Source organism: Hordeum vulgare, chromosome 5H, assembly GCF_904849725.1.
Source record: "Hordeum vulgare subsp. vulgare chromosome 5H, MorexV3_pseudomolecules_assembly, whole genome shotgun sequence".
NCBI lineage: Eukaryota > Viridiplantae > Streptophyta > Magnoliopsida > Poales > Poaceae > Hordeum > Hordeum vulgare.
The window spans coordinates 343370-366960 of NC_058522.1; the positions used below are offsets into that span (position 1 = coordinate 343370).

Below are 23591 nucleotides of genomic sequence, written 5' to 3' on the forward strand. Positions count from 1 at the left end.
GAGTTTTACTAGCGTAGTGAATAACATTCAACTTCTTATCAACTCTTTGTCCTAGAACAGCACCAACAGCATAATCACTAGCGTCGCACATGATTTCAAAGGGCAAGTTCCAATCAGGTGGTTGAACAATAAGTGCGGTTATCAAGGCCCTCTTAAGTATTTCGAAAGCTTCGTCACAATCCTCATCAAAAACAAAAGGAACATCCTTGTGCAAGAGGTTGGTAAGAGGCCTAGAAATCTTAGAGAAGTCTTTAATGAACCTTCTATGGAAACCAACATGACCTAGGAAACTTCGTATACCTCTGATATCTGTGGGGCAAGGCATTTTCTCAATTGCATCAACCTTAGCCTTATCAACTTCAATGCCTTTCTCAGAGATTTTGTGTCCTAAGACGATGCCTTCATTAACCATGAAGTGGCACTTCTCCCAGTTCAAGACGAGGTTGGTATCTTCGCATCTCTGTAAAATTTGATCAAGGTTGCTGAGGCAATCGTCAAAGGAAGAACCGTAAACGGAGAAATCATCCATGAAAGCCTCAACAATCTTTTCACAAAAGTCAGAGAATATTGCCATCATACATCTTTGAAAGGTGGCAGGTGCATTGCATAAGCCAAAAGGCATATGTCTATAAGCAAAGGTACCGAAGGGGTAGGTGAAAGTGGTTTTCTCCTAATCAGATTGTGCAACAGGTATTTGCGAGAAACCTGAATAACCATCTAGAAAGGAGAAGTGTGTGTGTTTAGATAGCCTTTCTAGCATTTGGTCGATAAACGACAAAGGATAATGGAATTTCCTGGTTGCCTTGTTCAGTTTCCGGAAGTCTATCACCATCCTATAGCCAGTAATAATCCTCTATGGGATTAGTTCATTCTTATCATTAGGAACGACAGTGATACCTCCCTTCTTAGGTACGCAATGTACTGGAGTTACCCAATCACTAGGAGCAACATGATAAATGATTCCTGCTTCCAGAAGCTTTAATATTTCTTTTCTCACGACCTCTTTCATCCTAGGGTTTAATCTCTGTTGATGATCATCAACTGGCTTAGAGTCAGGATTAGTTTTAATCTTGTGCTGACATAGAGTGGGACTAATACCCTTAAGATCATCAAGAGTATATCCAATAGCAGCACGGTGCTTCCTCAAATTTTTTAATAACTTCTTCTCTTCGTGATTCGAGAGGTGAGCACTAATAATAACCGGATATATCTCCTTCTCATCAAGATAGGCATACTTAAGAGTATCTGGTAACTGTTTTAGCTCGAACACAAGATCACCCTTTGGTGGAGGAGGATCCCCAAGCAGTTCAACAGGAAGATTATTCTTAATAGTAGGATATTGTTCTAAATTTTTTTTATCTATCTCATCTCTTTCATCCATATGCATATCATTTTCATGCTCAAGCATATATTGCTCTAAAGGGTCCATAGGAGGCACGACAATAGAGGCAAGAGCAATGATTTCATCCCTACCAGACGACTCTTTTTCATGGGGTTGTCTTCCAAACTTGGAGAAGTTAAATTCATGAGACACACCCTCGAAACTAACAATGACAATCTGTTTAATGCAATCAATATGAGCATTGACAATGTTGAGAAAGGGTCTGCCAAATATGATGGGACAAAAGCTATCTTGTACAGTAGAAAGGACGAGGAAATCAGTAGGATACTTCGTCTTACCACACAGGACTTCTACGTCTCTCACAATTCCCACACGGCAGATAGTGTCTCTATTAGCTAGACTAATAGTGACATCAATGGGTTCTAACTCAGCAGGTGCAATCTCGTCTTTGATTTCATCATAAAGGGACCGGGGTATTGCACTAACACTAGCACCCATATCACATAAACCATGATAACAGTGATCTCCTATCTTGATAGAAACAATGGGCATGCCAACTACAGGTCCGTATTTGTCTTTCGCGTGAGGTTTAGCAATTCTGGCGGAGTCCTCACAGAATTTGATAACATGCCCGTCTATGTCTTTGGCTAAGAGATCTTTGATAATAGCAACACTAGGTTCAACTGTAATTTCCTCAGGGGGTGCAAGTGGTCTAATGTAACCCCTACGTAACACAGTTGAAGCTTTAGAATAATCCTTTTTCCTAGCAGGGTAAGGTGGTTTCTCAGTGTAGGCACAAGGAACAATAGGATCATTATAGGCAATGACTTTCTGTTCAACTAGACTGGGTTTAACTATGTTGACTTCTACAGGAGGATGATACTTAAACCACTTCTCTTTGGGAAGATCAACATGAGCAGCAAAAGATTCACATAGAGAAGCTACTATCTGAGAGTCAAGTCCATACTTAGCGCTAAAATCTCTAGAAGTGTTTGTTTCAACAAAAGATTTAACGCAATCAAACTGGAAATTCATACCTGACTCCTTACCTTCTTCAAGCTCCCAATCATCAGAGTGATGTTTGATTCTTTCCAATAAATTCCACTTGTGGTCAATATCCTTCTTCATAAAAGAACCGGTACAAGAAGTGTCAAGCATGGTACGATCTTCATGAGAAAGCCGAGCATAAAAGTTTTGAGTGATAATTTCTCTCGAGAGCTCATGATTGGGGCATGAATATAGCATTGATTTAAGCCTCCCCCAAGCTTGAGTATGATTTCCCTGTCATGAGGTCAAAAGTTATAAATATAATTCCGATCACGATGTACTAAATGCATAGGATAAAACTTTTGATGAAATTCCAATTTCAACCGATAGTAGTCCCATGATCCAGTATCATCACATAGCCTATACCATGTCAACGCCTTATCCTTCAAAGATAAAGGAAAGACTTTCTTCTTTACCTCATCCTTGGGCAAACCTTCAAGCTTAAATAAACCACAAACTTCATCTACATAGATTAGATGCAAGTCTCGATGTGAAGATCCATCTCCTCTAAAAGGATTAGCCAGCAGGTTCTCAAGCATACCCGAAGGAATTTCATAGAAGATACTTTCAGTAGGTACCTTAGCTTGAGGATCAACTCCTCGTGCCACCGATCGTGGTGAAGATACCCCGAACAAATTCCTCAAAGGAACAGTTTCCATAGTGACAAGTGACAATAAATTTCGGCATAGTATATAAATGATTCCTTACCAAATTCGACTTACCAAAGGTGCTTAACTCCCCGGCAACGGCACCATAAAAGAGTCTTGATGACCCACAAGTATAGGGGATCAATCGTAGTCCTTTCGATAAGTAAGAGTGTCGAACCCAGCGCGGAGGAGAAGGCTCTGATAAACGGTTTTCAGCAAGGTAATAACTGCAAGCACTGAAAGTAGCGGTAACAAGTGATGGTGCAGTGAGGTGAAACGTATTAAGTGAAAAGTAACAAGTAACAAGAGTAGCAACGGTGCAGCAAAGTGGCCCAATCCCTTTTTTAGCAAGGGACAAGCCTGAACAAAGTCTTATAGGAAGTAAAACGCTCCCGAGGACACACGGGAATTCCTGTCATGCTAGTTTCATCATGTTCATATGATTCGCGTTCGTTACTTTGATAGTCTGATATGTGGGTGGACCGGCGCTTGGGTACTGCCCTTACCTGGACAAGTATCCCACTTATGATTAACCGCTCTCGCAAGCATCCGCAACTACGAAAGAAGAATTAAGACAACGTCTAACCATAGCATTAAACTAGTGGATCCAAATCAGCCCCTTGCGAAGCAACGCATAGACTGGGGTTTAAGCTTCTGTCACTCTAGCAACCCATCATCTACTTACTACTCTCGAATGCCTTCCTCTAGGCCCAAATATGGTGAAGTGTTATGTAGTCGACGTTCACATAGCACCACTAGAGGAAAAGACAACATACATCATATCAAAATACCGAACGAATACCAAATTCACATGACTATTATTAGCATGACTTATCCCATGTCCTCAGTAACAAAAGTAACTACTCACAAAGCATAATCATAATCATGATCAGAGGTGTAATGAGTAGCATCAAAGATATGAACGTAAACTCTTCCACCAAGTAATCCAAGTAGCATCAACTACAAAGAGTAATCAACACTACTAGCAACCTTACAAGTACCAATCGGAGTCGCGAGACGGAGATTGGTTACAAGAGATGAACCAGGGATTGGAGAGGAGATGGTGCTGATGAAGATGTTGATGAAGATGCGTCCCCTCCGACGAGAGGAGTGTTGGTGATGACGATGGCGACAATTTCCCCCTCCGGGAGGGAAATTTCCCCGGTAGGATCGTCCTGCCGGAGCTCTAGATTGGTTCTGCTCTAGTTCCGCCTCGTGGCGGCGGAGATTCCACGAAAAAGCTCCACCCTGATTTTTTTCCAGACAAAACCCTTCATATAGCAAAAGAGGGGGGCTAGTGGGCCACCAGGGTGCCCACAAGCCCTGTTGCCGCAGCCAGGGGGGTAGGCCGCGGCCACCAGGCTTGTGGGCCCCTGGCAGCTCCCCTCTGGCACTTCTTTCGCCCAGTATTTTTTATATATTCCCAAAAAATTCCACGTTGATTTTTAGGGCATTTGGAGTTGTGCAAAATAGAGGACTCAGACTTGCTCCTTTTCCAGTCCAGAATTCCAGCTGCCGGTATTCTCCCTCTTCAAATAAACCTTGCAAAATAAGAGAGCAAAGGCATAAGTATGGTACCACAAAGTATAATAACAGTCCATAAAGCGATAAATATCAACATGAAAGCATGATGCAAAATGGACGTATTAGTGGCCCTCCCGGTAGACCCCCGGAACCCTTCCGGTGGTCTCGATACGTTACCGGTAACACCCGAAAGATTTTCGGTGTCCCAAACCTTTCATCCTGTATATCAATCTTTACCTCTGGACCACTCCGGAACTCCTCGTTATGTCCAGGATCTCATATGGGACTCCGAACAACCTTCGGTAACCACGTACACTATTTCCCTATAACCCTAGCGTCATCGAACCTTAAGTGTGTAGATCCTACGGGTTCGGGAAGCATGCAGACATGACTGAGACACCTCTCCGGCCAATAACCAAAAGCGGGGTCTGGATATCCATGTTGGCTCCCACACGTTCCACGATGATCTCATCAGCACACGTACAACTCAACGATGATCTCGGCCTTCTTGATCCAGCAAGAGAGACGGAGAGGTAGATGAGTTCCCCGGCAGCGTGACGACGCTCCGGAGGTTGGTGGTGATTGATGACCCACAAGTATAGGGGATCAATCGTAGTCCTTTCGATAAGTAAGAGTGTCGAACCCAACGAGGAGGCGAAGGCTCTGATAAACGGTTTTCAGCAAGGTAATAACTGCAAGCACTGAAAGTAGCGGTAACAAGTGATGGTGTAGTGAGGTGAAACGTAGCAAGCGAAAAGTAACAAGTAACAAGTAGTAGCAATGGTGCAGCAAGTGGCCCAATCCCTTTTTTAGCAAGGGACAAGCCTGAACAAAGTCTTATAAGAGGAAAAACGCCCCCGAGGACACACGGGAATTTCTGTGAGGCTATTTTCATCATGTTCATATGATTCGCGTTCGTTACTTTGATAGTTTGATATGTGGGTGGACCGGCGCTTGGGCACTGCCCTTACTTGGACAAGCATCCCACTTATGATTAAGCCCTCTCGCAAGCATCCGCAACTACGAAAGAAGAATTAAGACAACGTCTAACCATTGCATTAAACTAGTGGATCCAAATCAGCCCCTTACGAAGCAACGCATAGACTGGGGTTTAAGCTTCTGTCACTCCAGCAACCCATCATCTACTTACTACTCCCCAATGCCTTCCTCTAGGCCCAAATATGGTGAAGTGTTATGTAGTCGACGCTCACATAACACCACTAGAGGAAAAACAACATACAACATACCAAAATACCGAACGAATACCAAACTGACATGACTATTATTAGCATGACTTATCCCATGTCCTCAGGAACAAAAGTAACTAGTCACAAAGCATAATCATAATCATGATCAGAGGTGTAATGAATAGCATCAAGGATCTGAACATAAACTCTTCCACCAAGTAATCCAACTAGCATCAACTACAAATAGTAATCAACACTACTAGCAACCTTACAAGTACCAATCGGAGTCGCGAGACGGAGATTGGTTACAAGAGATGAACCAGGGATTGGAGAGGAGATGGTGCTGATGAAGATGTTGATGAAGATGCGTCCCCTCCGACGAGAGGAGTGTTGGTGACGACGAAGGCGACGATTTCCCCCTCCGGGAGGAAAGTTTCCCCGACAGGATCGTCCTGCCAGAGCTCTAGATTGGATCTGCTCAAGTTCCGCCTCGTGGCGGCGGCGAAATCACGAAAAGCTCCCGAATGATTTTTTTCTGGAACGAAACCCTTCATATAGCAAAAGAGGGGGGCCAGTGGGCCGCCAGGGTGCCCACAAGCCCTGTTGCCGCGGCCAGGGGGGTAGGCCGCGGCAACCAGGCTTGTGGGCCCCTGGTTGCTCCCCTTTGAGACTTCTTTCGCCCAGTATTTTTTATAAAATCTAAAAAAATCCACGTTGATTTTCAGGACATTTGGAGTTGCGCAGAATAGAGCACTCAGACTTGCTCCTTTTCCAGTCCAGAATTCCAGCTGCCGATATTCTCCCTCTTCAAATAAACCTTGCAAAATAAGAGAGAAAAGGCATAAGTAAGGTTCCACAAAGTATAATAACAGTCCATAAAGCGATAAATATCAACATGAAAGCATGATGCAAAATGGACGTATCAGTGATCTATCCCAGCAGGGCTCCGCCCGAGCTCCATAGAAATACGATCTAGAGGAAAAACCGTGGAGGTATGTGGTCGGGCTGCCGTGGCAAAGTTGTCTCAAATCAGCCATAATACCTCAGTATATATAGGAGGGAGGGGGAGGGACCTGCCTTGAGGCTCAAGGGAACCTCAAGGGGTCGGCTGAAGGGGGGAAGGAGGAGTCCTCCTCCAATCCTAGTCCAACTAGGATTGGAAGGTGGAGTCCTTCCCTTCCTTCCCACTTCCCTTTTTTTTTCTTTTCCTTTGATTTTTTTCCTGCGCGGGCTGGTGCGGCACCCCTAAGGCCTATGGGCTTCCCCCGGGTGGGCTGGCCCCCCGGTGAACATCCGGAACCCATTCGCCACTCCCGGTACATTCCCGGTAATGCCCGAAAACTTTCCGATAATCAAATTAGACAAACCTATATATCAATCTTCATCTCCGGACCATTTCGTAAACCCTCGTGACGTTCGTGATCTCATCCAGGACTCCGAACAACATTTGGTAACCAACCATATAACTCAAATACACATAAAACAACGCCGAACCTTAAGTGTGCAGACCCTGCGGGTTCGAGAACTATGTAGACATGACCCGAGAGACTCCTCGGTCAATATCCGATAGCGGTACCTAGATGCCCATATTGGATCCTACATATTCTCCGAAGATCTTATTGGTTGAACCTCAGTGTCAAGGATTCATATAACCCCGTATGTCATTCCCTTTGTCCTTCGCTATGTTACTTGCCCGAGATTCAATCGTCGGTATCCGCATACCTATTTCAATCTCGTTTGCCGGCAAGTCTCTTTACTCGTTCCGTAATATGAGATCCTGTGACATACACTAAGTCACATTGCTTGCAAGGCTTGTGTGTGATGTTGTATTACCGAGTGCGCCCCGAGATACATCTCCGTCACACGGAGTGACAAATCCCAGTCTTGATCCATACTAACTCAACAGACACCTTTGGAGATACCTGTAGATCATCTTTATAGTCACCCAGTTACGTTGTGACGTTTGATACACGCAAGGTATTCCTCCAGTGCCAGTGAGTTATATGATCTCATGATCATAGGAACAAATACTTAACACGTAGAAAACTATAGGAATAAAACGACATGATCAATATGCTACGTTCATAGTTTGTGTCTTGTCCATCACATGATTCTCCTAATGATGTGATCCCGTTATCAAGTAACAACACCTGCCTATGGTCAGGAAACCTTGACCATCTTTGATCAACGAGCTAGTCAACTAGAGGCTTACTAGGGACAGTGTTTTATCTATGTATCCACACAAGTATTGTGTTTCCAATCAATACAATTATAGCATGGATACTAAACGATTATCCTGAACAAAGAAATATAATAATAACTAATTTATTATTGCCTCTAGGGCATATTTCCAACACCTAGTGCATAACAAATATCTAGCACAAGGAGAAGAAGGAGAAGCGACCCCCACAACAACAGTCGACATTCTTCTTCTCTCATATATGGTGGACACTCCCTCACCTGATTTTTTGACTGTCGATGATGGTCGCTATTCCTACTTCCCCTAGTGCATAACAAATATCTAGCACAAGGAGAAGAAGGAGAAACGACCCCACAACAACAGTCGGCATTCTTCTTCTCTCATATATGATGGACACTCCCTCACCTGATTTTTCGACCGTCGATGATGGTCGCTACTCCTACTTCCCTAGTGCATAACAAATATCTAGCACAAGGAGAAGAAGGAGAAGCGACCCCACAACAATAGTCGGCATTCTTCTTCTCTCATATATGGTGGACACTCCCTCACAAATCACTCTACTTCTAGAGCATTTGAAATGAGCTAAACTAGCAGTGACAGATGAAAGGATGAAGTAGCTAACCTTTTAAAACACTTGTGCAGTTGGTGCACGACCAAACCTAGACAAATGTTGAAGAAAATGGAGCTTGGAGGTTGAGCTTGGAGAGGAGAAAGCTTAAGTAGTGTGGCTCGGGCATTTCATCGAACACGTCATGTGCATGAACTAGAGTGGCAAGAGCATGGCATGGACACACCTCAACTGCCAAAAAACAGAGAAGAGGGTGGGCAGGGGCGAGGGCTTCTATAGGCAAAACACTAGTCCCGGTTCGGGGAAAAAACCGGAACTAATAGTCTACCCATTGGTCCCAGTTCGGGGCAAAAACAGGGACTAATGCTCCGCGGCACGCCATGTGGCAGTCGCTGGATCTTTAGTCTCGGTTTCTGCCCCGAACCGGGACTAATGAGGTGAACCGAACCGAGACCAACGCCCTGGCCAGCTAAACCGGGACCAATGCCTGGCATTGGTCCCGATTTTTGTTTGAACCGGGGCTAATGTGGATTTCGGCTTTGGCCGAAAGACCCATTTTCTACTAGTGATGTAAGTGTTTGTGCACTTTTTAGAAAATGTTCATATATATCTAAAAAAATATGTCACCCTGTCCTTGACTTATTTTATTAAAATATCATGTAATTTGCCCGCGTGTTGTAAAAGAAGAAATAGAAAACACTGGGAAACCACATAAATTCAACATTTTTTCATAGAAAATACACATGGGAAAAACCAACCAGCCGAAAAAACGACGGCCAAAAGCGTGAGCAGGCGGTGGTGGGCAGGAGCAGGCAATGATGAGCTTCGATAAACGGTGGCCAAAAAATGAAAACAATACGATTAGTCTTATGATCGTCAAATCATTGATACAAACTCAACCGATTATTTGTATGATGGTCAAATCGTCGATACGAACTCAACCGATTATTTGTATGATGGTCAAATCGTCGATACAAACTCAACCGATTATTTGTATGATGGTCAAATCGTCGATACAAACTCAACCGATTATTTGTATGATGGTCAAATCGTCGATACAAACTCAACCGATTATTTGTATGATGGGCTAACATCCTGGGCATCCACTTTGGCGTCATCCATGACATGGACACCGGGTATGACTTTTCGTCACCTCTCAAGCCTATGTGTGCTCCCCCAACACTGAAATCAAGGTGCGACCTCCTAAAGGGTGAGGAACCGAATAGCCCATAAAACGGGCCCGATTCTTGCAAAACTTCTACTTTTGGCGATCTCCCTTGTAGGCCCATCCAAGGATCCCTGAAATCTAATATCACCGTCGGACCCCCTAAACTATGAAGTATAATCCATAAAAAGGGCCCGATTAAGCCCAAACTACGACTTTTGGCAACCTCCCCCGTCAACACATCTGAGGCACCCCAAAACCTAACATCATCGTGGGATCCTCAAACGGTAAGGCATATCCCACAAAACGGGCCAGATTCTACCAAAACTGTAACTTTTGACAACCTTCCCCATCAGCACATCTAGGGCTAGTGAAACACTAAAATCACCATGGGACCCCTAAAACGGTGAGCAATAACCCATGGAAAATGTCTTCTTCCAAACTACGACTTTTAGTAACATTCCATGTAAGTGCATCCGGGGCTCCACAAACAATAAAATCATCGTGGGACCCCCCAAAAGTCGAGCAATAAAAAAAATGGATTCAATACCACCAAAATAGCGGATTTTGCCGACCTCTCCCGTAAGACCATCTAGGGCTACCAAACGCTGAAATCACCATGGGACCCCCTAAAAGGTCAACAATAACCCACACAACGGGCCCGCTTCTACCAAAACTATGTCTTTTGGCAACCTCCCCGTCAACGCATCTAGGGCTCCCCAAACATTAAAATCACGATGGGATCCCCACAATAATGAGCAATAACCCAGGAAATAATAAGCTCGATTCTGCAAAATATGTAACTTTTGGCGACGTGCCCTATAAGCACATCTGAAGCTCCCCAAGCTCTAAAATTACCATCGAAGCCCCCCCCCCCCAAAAGAATATGAACAAAGCCACGAAACGGGCCTGATTCTCCCAAAATTGTGACTGTTGGCGACCTCATCTTCTTTCCACATCTCGATAACAAAGTATTTATTTGCATTTTAGTTCATACACTATTGAAATCAATTTTGGGGATTTGTTAAAGGCCTACAAAGCCCTACTAAACCAAAATTATATTATTAAATTGTATTTGATAAAAAACTATTTTCCTAACCACAAATTCATTTTAATTTATTGGAATTTCATGGAATGTCTATGTACTATGGAAGAATCACAAGATAGTCATCTTCTACCTCCTGCCCGTCCCGTGTACGAGATGAACTCGTACCGAACCCGAATCCAATCAAGTGATAATTAATATCATGTTTTGCATATTCTTTCCTACGTAAGCACACAGTGTGGTCATATAAGAATTCAGACAAAATGTAAACTTTTCATCCACGAAATGAAGGCAATTACTTTGCGGAAATTTTGCCCATGGAAGCTCCCAAGTTGAGCTTCCCATTTCTCCCACGACAATCCCCAAGCCCCATATCCCCCCGTATTGATCTAATTGCATTGCCTGAGAGTATGATCACCATCGTTACACCGAGAGTAGGCCATCATATCCACTGGGTTGCACCGCAGACCACACCGCAGCCATGCCATTAAAAATGTATAATCCAACCAACGGTTTTGGTTTTGTTGTTCCTTTTAATTTATTGTCAAGTCTAATTGTGCATGCAACACATGCTTGCATGGGACCTTCCAACAGTCTATACTTGTGTCCCAAGTATTTTCAGATAATAGGTTAATAGTAAGAACTGGCAGCTGTCCTTCATGCACGACCACATCCTTTCCAAAATAAGTATCGCAATTTTGTATTAGCTTAAGTATAAAATTATACTAAACTTAAGACACTTATTTTAAGACGGAGAAAGTGGATTAGTAGGATATTTTCAGGAATGACCTCGAGTATGCATTCCTCGTAACATTTACCCATACCATCAAAAAAAGCTTCCAAGTCAAACACTTGGCATCGTTATGTGGTTGGGTAAAAAAAGGAGAAATGGCTACCGTGTACCCAGATTGACATGCATGTAACTTGTAACGTGGGGGTTGTCCATGTATCTCTCATGGACACAATGTTTTTTGGCCTAAGCATACTACTTAACGTGACAATGGCCAGAACTTCATCCACAAGCAATCATCTCCTCATCAACAACCTCCTTTTAAACGCATCATACCTTGTGGAGTAATACAATATATACCAGTCCGAACTCAAGTAACTAGTAACTAAGAGAATGGGTGTAATTGTTGAGTGGAAACACATGCGACTTTACGACCCAATTAATCATGCAAACATGAGCAGTGACCATTTCCAACCATGCACATATAAATGCACATGTGGATGTCTTTTATTTTATTTTAGAAAAGGAGGTTAAATCTCCGGCCTCTGCATCAATCAATGCATGCAACCATCTTATTAATTATTCCACAAAGGCCTAACAAGAGTATACATCAATCCATCCAAAGCCACCACTCACACCTACAAACTCGATAATGTGGAGCGCTCTCACTCCACATAGCTAAGACCGGTGTTGTTTCCAATCCATCCACATAACGTATCGGGAACAACAGCTGATGCAGCACACCTAAAACGCACACCTCACGCACACGTTTTACTAGCCGCCATCATCCTCGAACCACTGACTCATCTTCAGGAAAGAGATCCGCATCATCCTTGCCAGTCCAATCATCCGTCGACGCCACCATGGTGCCCAACGGCGCCACCGCCCTGCGCTCATCCGTCCAGATGCGAAGACTCCGGGAGATCTGTCGTGCGTAGCACCTACCAACCAGGCATGACTCAACGTAGCACCTGTCGGCCAGGTATAACTTGACAGCTCCACCGAAATTCCGTGCAAGTGGATTAGTAGGATATTTTCAGGAATGACCTCGAGTATGCATTCCTCGTAACATTTACCCATACCATAAAAAAAAGCTTCCAAGCCAAACACTTGGCATCAATATGTGGTTGGGTAAAAAAAAAGGAGAAATGGCAAGATGAACTTATTTGCACTGAACACATATCTTGCAGCAAAACAAAAGGCCTTAGCAATTTCTGTTTGCCCCATCGTCCAAGAAATAAGCTAAAGGTCACCGCCGGCCATGGCCGTGTCCGTACCCATAGGGGAACCCCGCGGGTCGCGTCACCTGGAAGCTAAGCAGCGGGAACAGGCCGCCAACGCCAACGTGGTCACCGCCGGCCATGGCCAAGGCCTGCGCACTTTTTAGAAAATGTTCATATATATCTAAGAAATATGCCACCCTGTCCTTCACTTGTTTTATTAAAATATCATGTAATTTTTCCGTATGTTGTAAAAAAAAAGAAATAGAAAGCACTGGGAAACCACATAAATTAAACATTTTTTCATAGAAAATACACGTGGGAAAAACCAACCAGCCAAAAAAAAAAGGTGGCCAAAAGCGTGAGCTGGCGGTGGTGGGCTAGAGCTTCCTCGGCCTGCAAGCGTAAGCGACTTCAGCAGCGAGCCCAAAAATACATAAGGTTGGAAAAGCCAGGGATAGTCTGCAAGCTACTCCCTCCGTTCCTAAATATAAATCTTCTAAGAGATTTTACTAGATGACTACATACGAAGCAAAATGAATGAATCTACACTCTAGATTATGTCTATATGCATCCGTATGTTATCCTCTAGTAGAATCTCTAGAAAGACTTATATTTAGGAACGGAGGGAGTATTTCCGAACCTTCCTGCCTTCAGGGAGATGGTTCGGGTCGGCCCTTTCATGTGCGTGTAAATGGAAAAACAAAAGGAAAATAAATCAATGCAATGGGTGCTACCCTACTTTCTGCTCACTGATTTGGAGTATTAAAAATGATTTGGTTATTTTATTTGGAGTTGAATTTTTTTTTGAATTGTTTAGAAGCTCAAAAATAATTTTATGCAGTATTTATAAATCCCAAATTAATTTAATAAAACAACTATGTATATTTTATTTCATATTTGGGATGGAAAAATGTTTTGTCTTCCCTATATTAGTATATATAGTTTTTATATATTGTTTGGTATTTGTTTGAAACATATATGGTTTTATATATACTATACTTCATTTCCTGGTTGTATATAAATTATAAAACCAGCGTCACTATTCAGTTGGGTCACAACAAGGTCGCCCACTCGTAATCCTGGCATGCAGGCCGATTTTCAGCAGGCCATGGCCCAGTCCAGCTGGCCGCAATCCAGCAGCTGCACAACTGATGTTAAAAAAACAATTGCATGAAAATTAAAGATTTGTAAAAATGTCTTATATTCTAGGAGTATAAGGATCCCTAGAATATTAAATATTAAACAGCTGCAGGAAAATTAAAGATTTGTAAAAATATGTTATATTCATTAAAAATTAAACAGCTGCATGAAAAATTAAAGATTTGTAAACTCGTAATCCTTTTCTTGGACCCCTATAAGGACCGAACGTTCGGTCTAGCGTCCTGGATAAAAAGTAAATTTGCTATGCTAAAAAATAAAGATTTGTAAAAATGTCTCATATTTTAGGAGTATTTGCTTTCACTCTGTTTTTTTAATAAACTTTAGTCACATATATTTGAAAGAAATAAAAAAAATTAACATGCAAACTAAGAAAAGAAAAGAAACAACAAACTAGCTACAAAATTGGAGGTCCACCTACTTTGGGACGGAAGGAATACAACGCAAGAAACAAAAACTAGCTCCACCTCCAAACGCCGCTCGCCTACTTTCATTCTCCTCCCTACATATAATCCGCTTCCAATCCCGTTTCGACATGGTTCCTTCCTCACAACAAGAGTCAATGCAAGCATGCATACGCGGCAATCTACAACAGAGATCCATACACAAATTTCAATCCTCCATGTGAATTGTGAGTAGATGCATTTCCATAATGTCTTAATTACAACAATTCGTCTTAATTATTTCTCTTCTTGTTTCTTCTTCTTTTGCTTGCGAGATCATGCACGCAAAGAAGAAAGTGAGTGAATTGTCATGCATGCATGATCCTACCGCCAATCGGACATGGAGGAAATGACGATAGAAAGGTTAAAAAGGTTGATGATTGGGTTGGTGGTAGGATTAGTCATAGGGGGCTTGATTCTCTTCGCCGATGCCACAAGGCCCCAAGTAAGCTACCACATGACATGATTATTCATAGTATTATCTTTTCGTCCGCATGTGTTTATAATACTTATTACTTGGTCGTTACAAATTCAAATTTATACAACAAAAAGAAGCCAGATGATATCAGGCTAAACGAGCGGGGTGAGTGCGTGTACCCCATGAGTATGTCTTTCGCGCTGGGCTTGGTCGAAATGGGTTTCATTATGTCCGTCGTCTCGCATTTCACCTTCGCACTCCGTGACGGCGTCTCCGGACCCAACTTCAGGCTCGGCATCCTCCTCATCTTCATCTCATGGTGAGTGAGTCGAGTCGTCCCGCTCCCTCCTCTTCATACAGAAAAAATAATATAAGAGCATTTAGATCACTGCCTTCCAGATTGCTCCTCTCCTTTCCACTCATGGTATGGTGTGGGTGTGTGCAGGTGCTTGGCGTTGAGAGCGTGCCAGTACCTTCTCATGGACATGGCGGCGATCCGGCCCGGGAACCGCGGTAAAGCCCCCGAGTGTTACACCTATCTTGAGGCGGATCATCATCACTTTATGGAGAAGACATGCGACCTCGGCATCTTGGCCATCATCTTTGGAGGGTGCTCTTCCAAGTTACTTTCCCCTCCTCCTCCTCCTCCTCCTCCTCCTCCTCCTCCTCCTCCTCCTCCTGTGGCATCCTAGCTAGCGTACGATGTGAGTCGGCCCCAACATCCCATGGATCTCCCATCCCATGTGAGGGCGTTACTTTTTTTTCTTCTGGTTTCATTGTTTTGTTAACTCACATTCACATATCATGCAATCAATCTGAAGCAAGACCCTGCTGTGTTCCATTTTTATTGGATTTGGAAAGGGAAGAAAGGAAGGAATATTCATGTACCAACCCAAAGAGGTTGGTTGTTGGGAGGGAAGCTTTTATCTGAATAGATCCATTTGTTGGGGCCGACATATGTGATGCGTACGTGTATATCTGAGCAAATACATTTGTTGGGGTTGGGTTTCGAAAATTCAGAGGAGTGCTCGTCCTCACGTTATCTTTGAGATCTGACACAACATTGGTTGTAGGACAGAGTTGCTTTTATAATGTACTTCTTGTGTCTGGAATTACTTATTCAAGAAATGAATGTATTTAAAGATATATTTTAATTTTAGATACATTCATTTGAATCCATTTTCATGATAAATAATTTCGGACGGAAATAGTACTAATGGGTGCAGTGTAGAACTTATTGTTGTAACGTCGTTCGGATGGCCGTGGGTTGCACTTGAACTGTTTGGCCGGTATGAAAAAAACATTTTGAAAACCCTGTTCTCAGACATCGCCACTGGACATACTATGCTTCTTGAAGTTACACATTTGTTCAGCCAGCACAATCCCATAGTTTCACAAATTCAGTTCCTCACACCATACAGAGTATGCAAAAAAAAAACCATCATACTTTTTATTTCTTTTTGCAGGTGAAAAAATATATATTAATTGAGGACCTTAATTCAAAAAACCGTCATCATTTGAATTTTTTCTTAAACAAAACCACCAACATTGTGATGACGGTTTTCGAAAACATAGATCATTGAATTAGAGACAAAAGAAACTGACCCCTCGGCCCCACAGTCACGTGCCACATGGCTAGGGCTGAGATAACGACGCTAGTAACGTAACCGGCCTAACCCCACCTCACGCATCTCTCCCCACCTCCCGACTCACCAGCCAATGTTGCCCAGCATCACACCGCCGGCGGGGGTCGCCGGAGACGTACCAACGCAGCCAAATGAAGCCGCCGCGCCGCCCAAATTGCAATCTCCCATGCCACAACTTCCTCTTCGCTCCACGACCGCCGCCAATTTTCATATCTCGGCATCAAATTTGAGAACCGTCGGCTTCCATGGGTCGCCCGGTGACGGATCCAAGCAGTGTCGTCCCCTCGCGCCGCCCAGGGAGCAATCTACCGCATCGCAACTCCCCCTGTGCTAACGGGCATGCCTCCTTAGTTCGTGACCTCGACGGCGTCGTGGGGTGATACACCTCGAGTGTATCTATAATTTTTTATTGTTCCATGCAAATAAATTATCGTTCTAGAATACTTTTAGGGTATTTATTTACCAATTTATATTATTTTTTAGTACTAAGCTATTGACCTAGTGTCCATTGCGAGTTGCTATTTTCTGCGTGTTTTTCACTTTTCAGGTTTTTCATACCAAACGAAATCCAGTTATCATGAAACTTTTTGATATTTTTTTATGAACCAAAAGAAGACCAACGAGCATCGAAAGAAGGCTGGAGGCCTCACGAGGGGCCCACAAGCCAACATGACGCGACCTGGCGCGCCCGCCCTCATGGCTTGTGCCTCCATCGTGGACCTCCCGGCTTCGTTCTTTGGCTTATAAATTCTCATCTACCTTAAAATTCCAAAGGGAGTCCCAAAACACTTTTTACGCCGCAACAAGTCTCTGTTCTGATGGAAGGCCATCTGGAGCTCCATTCCGGCACCTTGCTGGAGGGGATCGATCACGGATGGCCTCTTCATCAACCTTGTTGCCCTCACGATGATGTGTGAGTAGTACAGCACAGACCTACAGGTCTATAGTCACTACCTGGATGTCAATCTCTCTCTCTCTCTCTCTCTCCCTCTCTCCCTCTTTGAGCTTTAATACAATGATCATCGCATCTTCGCTCTTGTTTAGTGTCTGGAAAAGATGAATGTGATGCTCTTGTTTAGTGTTAATATCCATTGTTCAATCTTAGTGAATCTCACATCAAAACATCTACTTTGCAGCTATAAGGAACTGTACTACTCCCTCCGCCTCGTAATATGAGATCGTTTTGCAAGCTAAAACAGCTTGAAAAACGTTCTTATATATGGGATGGAGGGAGTAGAATATAAAGGTATATGAGAAATACTTCAGAACTGAGCTTCTCTCGCTTTTGTATAGGATAATAAGCTGTATGCCTTCTCTCTCTATGTTTATGTTTATCATGCCCTTTGAAATTGCAGGAAGTAGTTTTCTTTTCAATCCTTGTATATATTTACTGATTGCAATGCATGGCCTCCTTTCTAGTCAGCTACTAACATTTCTAATTCAAACTCTGATACTCTCCGCGAACTCACACCTTGATTTTCACCACCCCACTGGAGGTCCTTCACAAGCGTGCTCGAGGGCATGCTGAAGAGCCGGATAAGGAGAGGGAGCTCTCTTTTGTGGCTCAGTTCACACAGACGGATGCCCCCCTTGCGGCTCCCCCCTCCGCCTTGGATGGCTGCTTCTTCTTTGACCACCGCATAGGTAAGCTACCCAGCTTCTCCACTCCTTTGCTAACTTTGTATGATGCACAAAGTCATGCCTTAGTTATCAGGCAGTGTTTAGTCAGTATCTTGGCTGGGGACAAACCCGTCCAAAACGGACATGCACAGTTAGGGAATTTGTGCAACCTTAAGAGCTTCTTCACTCTTGTCATCATCTTGTGTTGTGTCCATTAGAGAGACCTGACTTGGTTCCTCGGATATTATTGATGACAGGAGAGGAGAAGAAACACGTGGAAGTCATGGTTGGTTGTTACAGGACCAGGGATCTTGATATGCTTAATGGCCATGTCGTGATAGTTGTCAAAGCGTAAGTGCATCTGTTGATCCTGTTTTATTTAGCATGTGACAACCTTAACCAGTGCCTGGCTGATGTGAGAATTCAGATTTGTAGTTTGGCTAGCTCAAGATATATGCAAAGTGCTTTCTAGGATGTGCTCTATTGTTTCTTAATGCTGGATTTGGTTGCTGCCTATTCAAACCTTCATTGAACTGAATCATGTGTTGTTGAGGTGTAAAGACAAACTCGTTGGCTGGAACCATGACTTGTAGATTGCAAAAGCAACCAAGTTTAAAAACGGAGAAACAAATTATGAATTCGTACACATGTGTGCCGATATGTCTGTAGTTAGTGATCATTGTTTTAGAATAGTAAAGCTTATGCAAGTTGGACAAGATATTTTGGCAACCTCGCATTATCATTTGAACCAGACATTCCCTTTCTAAGTTTCACATCAAACCTGTTGGTAGCAGTTTCTTTTCTCCTTTGCATAGTTTACTTGTTATTGCTACCTGGCCTGCTCAAGTAGATGTCCAATCTTTATGGCATATGCTAAATTGCCCTTCTCTCTGTGCATAGATAAATTATGGTAATTACTTATATTGTTGGATAGGAATTTTGGATTGTCAATAATACACATACAGAATTAGATACACGTGATTTTCTTGTTTCAGTATCGTGTTAGTTGTGTACTATTGAACTCTAATATTTTTTATATTTATTTCCTTTTGATTGATTCATGTGCAGTGTAATGTTATTGTAGGATGACAAGTTGTCGCATCTCGAGCATGCCTCATAGGAGAGCTGAATGAAGTCCACTGTACTGTTGGGACAGTAGCAGATGTGTCATTGTTCTATTGTGTAATTCTGTTCGTTCTTGCTATGTTTCTGTGTAAGGAAATGTATTAATGAGATGACTTATTGTGTTATGTAAACCTGAGATATGTATTTTGTGATGTTATATGATGGATGATTTTAATTTGACTTGGAATTTTCTTGATTTGAATATGAAATAGTGTTGGATTTAATACTGGACAAATAATTGGGTTGAAAAGGCCCAACAAATAGAAATGGAACTAAGTTCTCGAACAAAAAGTTACTGAATTCAAAAATGAAAAAGGGCCAAAACTGAAACTGGACCAAATGTATTTGGGCACTAAAAGGCCAGGGCCCAAATTATAATGATACAAAAAAATTTGAAAAAATACTAGAAGTGGCTGTAAATAGGCTAAGGCCCAAAAAGAAGCGCAATAAGAAAAAGCCCAAAAAAATAAAATCAGCCCATGTGATCAATTGAAATGGGTTGGGCTGATTTCAACCATGACGTTTCGATTTCGTCGTAATTTTGCCACGTAGGACTGTCACGTAGGACTGGGTTAGATTGCCAACGACGATTTAGGATCGTCGTAAATGTTATGACGATCCAGGAATTGTCGTAAAAGTTACGACGATTTCGATCAAAACGTCGTTGTTGTCCGTTTTCGACGGTTCGTTTTTCGTCGTAAGATGGTCGTAAATTTAAAAAGTGACGATGTAGCGACGAAAATATAGCGTCGTGTATTAGTATATATCTTGTAGTGCCTCTTCTTTCTCATCCAACTCAGCAAAAATATAGTATTTTAATCCTTACAGCGTATCTTATTGTACTTGATCTAAGCAGTTGAGCTGATGCAAAAAAATAATAATTAATGGCCTTTTCCTTCCTAGGTGAGCTACCTCCGTCCCTTTGCCCTTGGTTGCTACACTTGTCCATATATCCTTGGTCTGGTCTTTCTTCTTGCATTGGCATCTTCTTCCTTGCCTCTCAACCGGTGTAAAGCAAAGCAAAGCAATGCAATGCAATGCCCTCACAATTTGTATATGCTTTCCTTTCTTCCCTGATGTGCAGTGCAACCCAAATCCAAACTTTCTCCCCATGCAACCATCAATACTTTCTTTATACTGTCGAGCAAGCAAAGCAAAAGGGATGGACAACCTCACCTCCCAATATAAATCTATCAATCTCTTGGATGCATCAACTCACACAAACATACATACATATTTTCGATCTAGCTATCATATCGATCCATCGCGCGTTATGGTTATGGGGTGGTGGTCGTCGTCGGCGGCGATGTGGCTGCTCGCTGTAGCTGTCGCATTCGCATTGGCATTGAGGGCGGAGGCGCTGGCGGCCAACTGGGGCACGCGGGTGCTGCACCCGCTCCCCGGCGACATCACCGTGCAGCTGCTCAAGGACAACGGCTTCGACAAGGTGAAGCTCTTCGAGGCCGACCCTGCGGCGCTCAAGGCTCTGGGACACTCCGGCATCCAGGTCATGCTCGGCCTCCCCAACGAGCTGCTCGCCACCGTCGCCCGGGACGTCGCCGCCGCCGAGCAGTGGGTGCAGCACAACGTCTCTCACTACGTCTCCGACTACGGCGTAGACATCCGGTGAGCGAGCATTCTTCTTCTTTCCTTCTTCCCGTACGTACGTCATTGACGAACGAATGCACGATCATCCTTTAAAATCAGCAGTTTAAACTGATTGCAACAAACAAACTGATTGCATGGACGATCGATCGATCGACATTGCATTCATCCTACTAGACTGAGTGATCCAACAAGCAAGCAAACTTATCGATTGCATGGAATTAATCAGGTTCGTGGCGGTGGGCAACGAGCCGTTCCTCAAGTCGTACAAGGGGCAGTTCGAGGCGGCGACGCTCCCGGCGACGCGCAACGTGCAGGCGGCGCTGGTCAAGGCCGGGCTGTCCCGGCAGGTGCGCGTCACCGTCCCGCTCAACGCCGACGTCTACGAATCGCTGGACGGCCGCCCCTCGTCCGGCGACTTCCGGCCGGACATCACGGGCCTCATGACCAGCCTCGTCCGCTTCCTCCTCGACAGCGGCGGCGTCCTCGCCATCAACATCTACCCCTTCCTCTCCATGGACGCGGACGCCAACTTCCCGCGCGACTACGCCTTCTTCCCGGCCCCAGGGGCGCCACCCTCCCAGGCCAGCGTGCAGGATGGCAACGTGCTCTACACCAACGTCTTCGACGCCAACTACGACACGCTCGTCGCCGCGCTCGACAAGCACGGCCTGGGCAACATCACCGTCGTCGTCGGCGAGATCGGATGGCCCACCGACGGCGACGCCAACGCCAACGCCGCCGCCGCGCAGAGGTTCAACCAGGGCCTCTTCGACCGCATCCTCGCCGGCAAGGGCACCCCGCGCCGGCCCCAGATGCCCGACGTCTACGTCTTCGCGCTGCTCGACGAGGACGCCAAGAGCGTCGACCCGGGCAACTTCGAGCGTCACTGGGGCGTCTTCAACTACGACGGCTCGCCCAAGTACGCGCTCCGCCTCGCCAACGGCCGCGGCGTCGTGCCGGCCAAGGGTGTCAGGTACCTCTCCAAGCAGTGGTGCGTGCTCCGGCCAGACGCCAGCCCCACCGACCCGGCCATCGTCGGCGCCGTCGGGTACGCGTGCCAGTACGCCGACTGCACAAGCCTGAGCCCCGGGTCGTCGTGCGCCGGCCTCGACGTGCGGGGCAACGTGTCCTACGCCTTCAACCAGTTCTTCCAGTCCGCCAGCCAGCAGAAGGGGTCATGCGGCTTCAACAACCTCTCCATGGTCACCACCACCGACCCGTCGCAGGGCACATGCCGCTTCAAGATCATGATCGACACCGGACGACACGACCTCAGCCATCAAGACGGCTCCGGCGCAGCAAGGGCCGCCGCCGCGTGGGGCGTCGTCGCCGCCGTGCTCGCGTTGCTCGCCATCGTGGCGCTCTGACCCTAAACCCTCTCACCTCATGACATGAGGACCTCAACTTGTCCTTGTGTGAGTTGTACTACTTGTAGGCATGAGATGGAGATATATCCATGCATCCAAGAGCAAACTTGTCCTTCCTTCCTTCCTTCCTATGATTCATAGTAAGTTTGGATTTGCATATATATACAAATTGCATCAGATGGGAAGATCGATGCTAAAGGGATAGCTCATCACCTTGGAAGAAAGGAAAGCATATATATATATATACAGTGGCGGAGGACGAATTTTTTTTAAGGTGGGGCGAAACCTCAAGACAGACCCTTTGCCGGAGTCCACGCAGTTTCGTCTTCACTCGTTGCCGCCGCCCGCTAGGTGTACCGCTTCCAACGGCCAAGCCGCCCGCCGCTTGCTTGATCCCCACATCTACCCTCACTTGTTCGCCCCGCTTGCTCGCAACAAACACACAACAAACACATGAATGTCTTACTGACTACCTAGCTAGCTAGCTCCTTAATCCTGACTCCGTAGATTTTCTTCCCATGACACGACTGAATCACGCGAATCTTCCATAATGAAAAAGACAAACGCACATGCTCTGCGAGTAGCTCACATTCCATCCAAACATCAGGTAGCAAACATAATCTTAGTTATTCCTTGCATAGGATGAATCGCCATCACAGGTTACATTTATTTCTTTAATCCTGGCAATGTATTCCTACAGTGTGGATGAATGACCGTATGTATAAACAGAATTTGGAGCAAATCAAGGTGTGGCAGCCCACCTGGGTGCTCCGCCACTGTATATATATATATATATATATATATATATATATATATATATATATACAAATTGCATTGCATTGCATTGCATTGCCACAGTTAAGTTGAGAGTGCAAGATCGATGATGGAAGATGCGAGACGATTATGTAGAGTAATATATGCTACATCTACAAAGGTTACTCATAATTTTAGAGGCAAGCTGATGTCGAAGGATTATGATTGGTAATTAGGGGAGGGGCGGGATCGTTCCTTTGAAAATTTATTAATTAATAAGTAGTGAAATGTCTGTAGATTCTTTGTTGGTCTAGCATTATTGCGATTATATATGGACAGGTTGTGTAGCAACTAGCAACCAAGAGGAGGTACCTAGCTGACCTTGAAAGCCAAGCAAAGACATTTTTAGAAAAGGAGGCGGAGACCCGGCCTCTGCATCGAATGATGCATGCAGCCATATATTGAAATAAAAATCAGGTCTGAACAAAGTTTGTGGAGCAAAAAACAAATAAAAAGATACATGGCGATTGGCCTTCCTGAACCAAAGATAATAATAGACCTAGATGACTAAACACCTATCCTATTAATATGTCGCCATCCAAACCGGTTGAAGATACCCTGATCTACCATCTTCCATCGGATACACCCAGTAACCAAAGGCTTCTTGACTTCCACAGGAGTGAGTAGCAACCACATACGGATCAAGGCAGTTGCTCTAAAGATAACCTGCAAAAAATGAATATCGCGTTGTCTGTTAAACACTAAGTCATTCCTG

General features: G+C 44.3%; 2 protein-coding genes across 2 annotated transcripts; both read left to right on the forward strand.

The window, feature by feature from the left end:
- The first annotated feature begins 14546 nt into the window (after positions 1 to 14546).
- LOC123452045 lies at positions 14547 to 15389 on the forward strand. Its single transcript, XM_045128618.1, has 3 exons — positions 14547 to 14724; positions 14832 to 15016; positions 15143 to 15389. Exons 1-3 carry the CDS (start codon positions 14620 to 14622, stop codon positions 15387 to 15389), a joined length of 537 nt encoding a protein of 178 aa, XP_044984553.1. The 5' UTR covers positions 14547 to 14619.
- Positions 15390 to 20311: 4922 nt separating this feature from the next.
- LOC123397591 (glucan endo-1,3-beta-glucosidase 5) lies at positions 20312 to 22222 on the forward strand. The gene is made up of 2 exons (XM_045092128.1): positions 20312 to 20714; positions 20923 to 22222. Exons 1-2 carry the CDS (start codon positions 20362 to 20364, stop codon positions 22061 to 22063), a joined length of 1494 nt encoding a protein of 497 aa, XP_044948063.1. The 5' UTR covers positions 20312 to 20361; the 3' UTR covers positions 22064 to 22222.
- The last annotated feature ends 1369 nt before the right edge of the window (positions 22223 to 23591 follow it).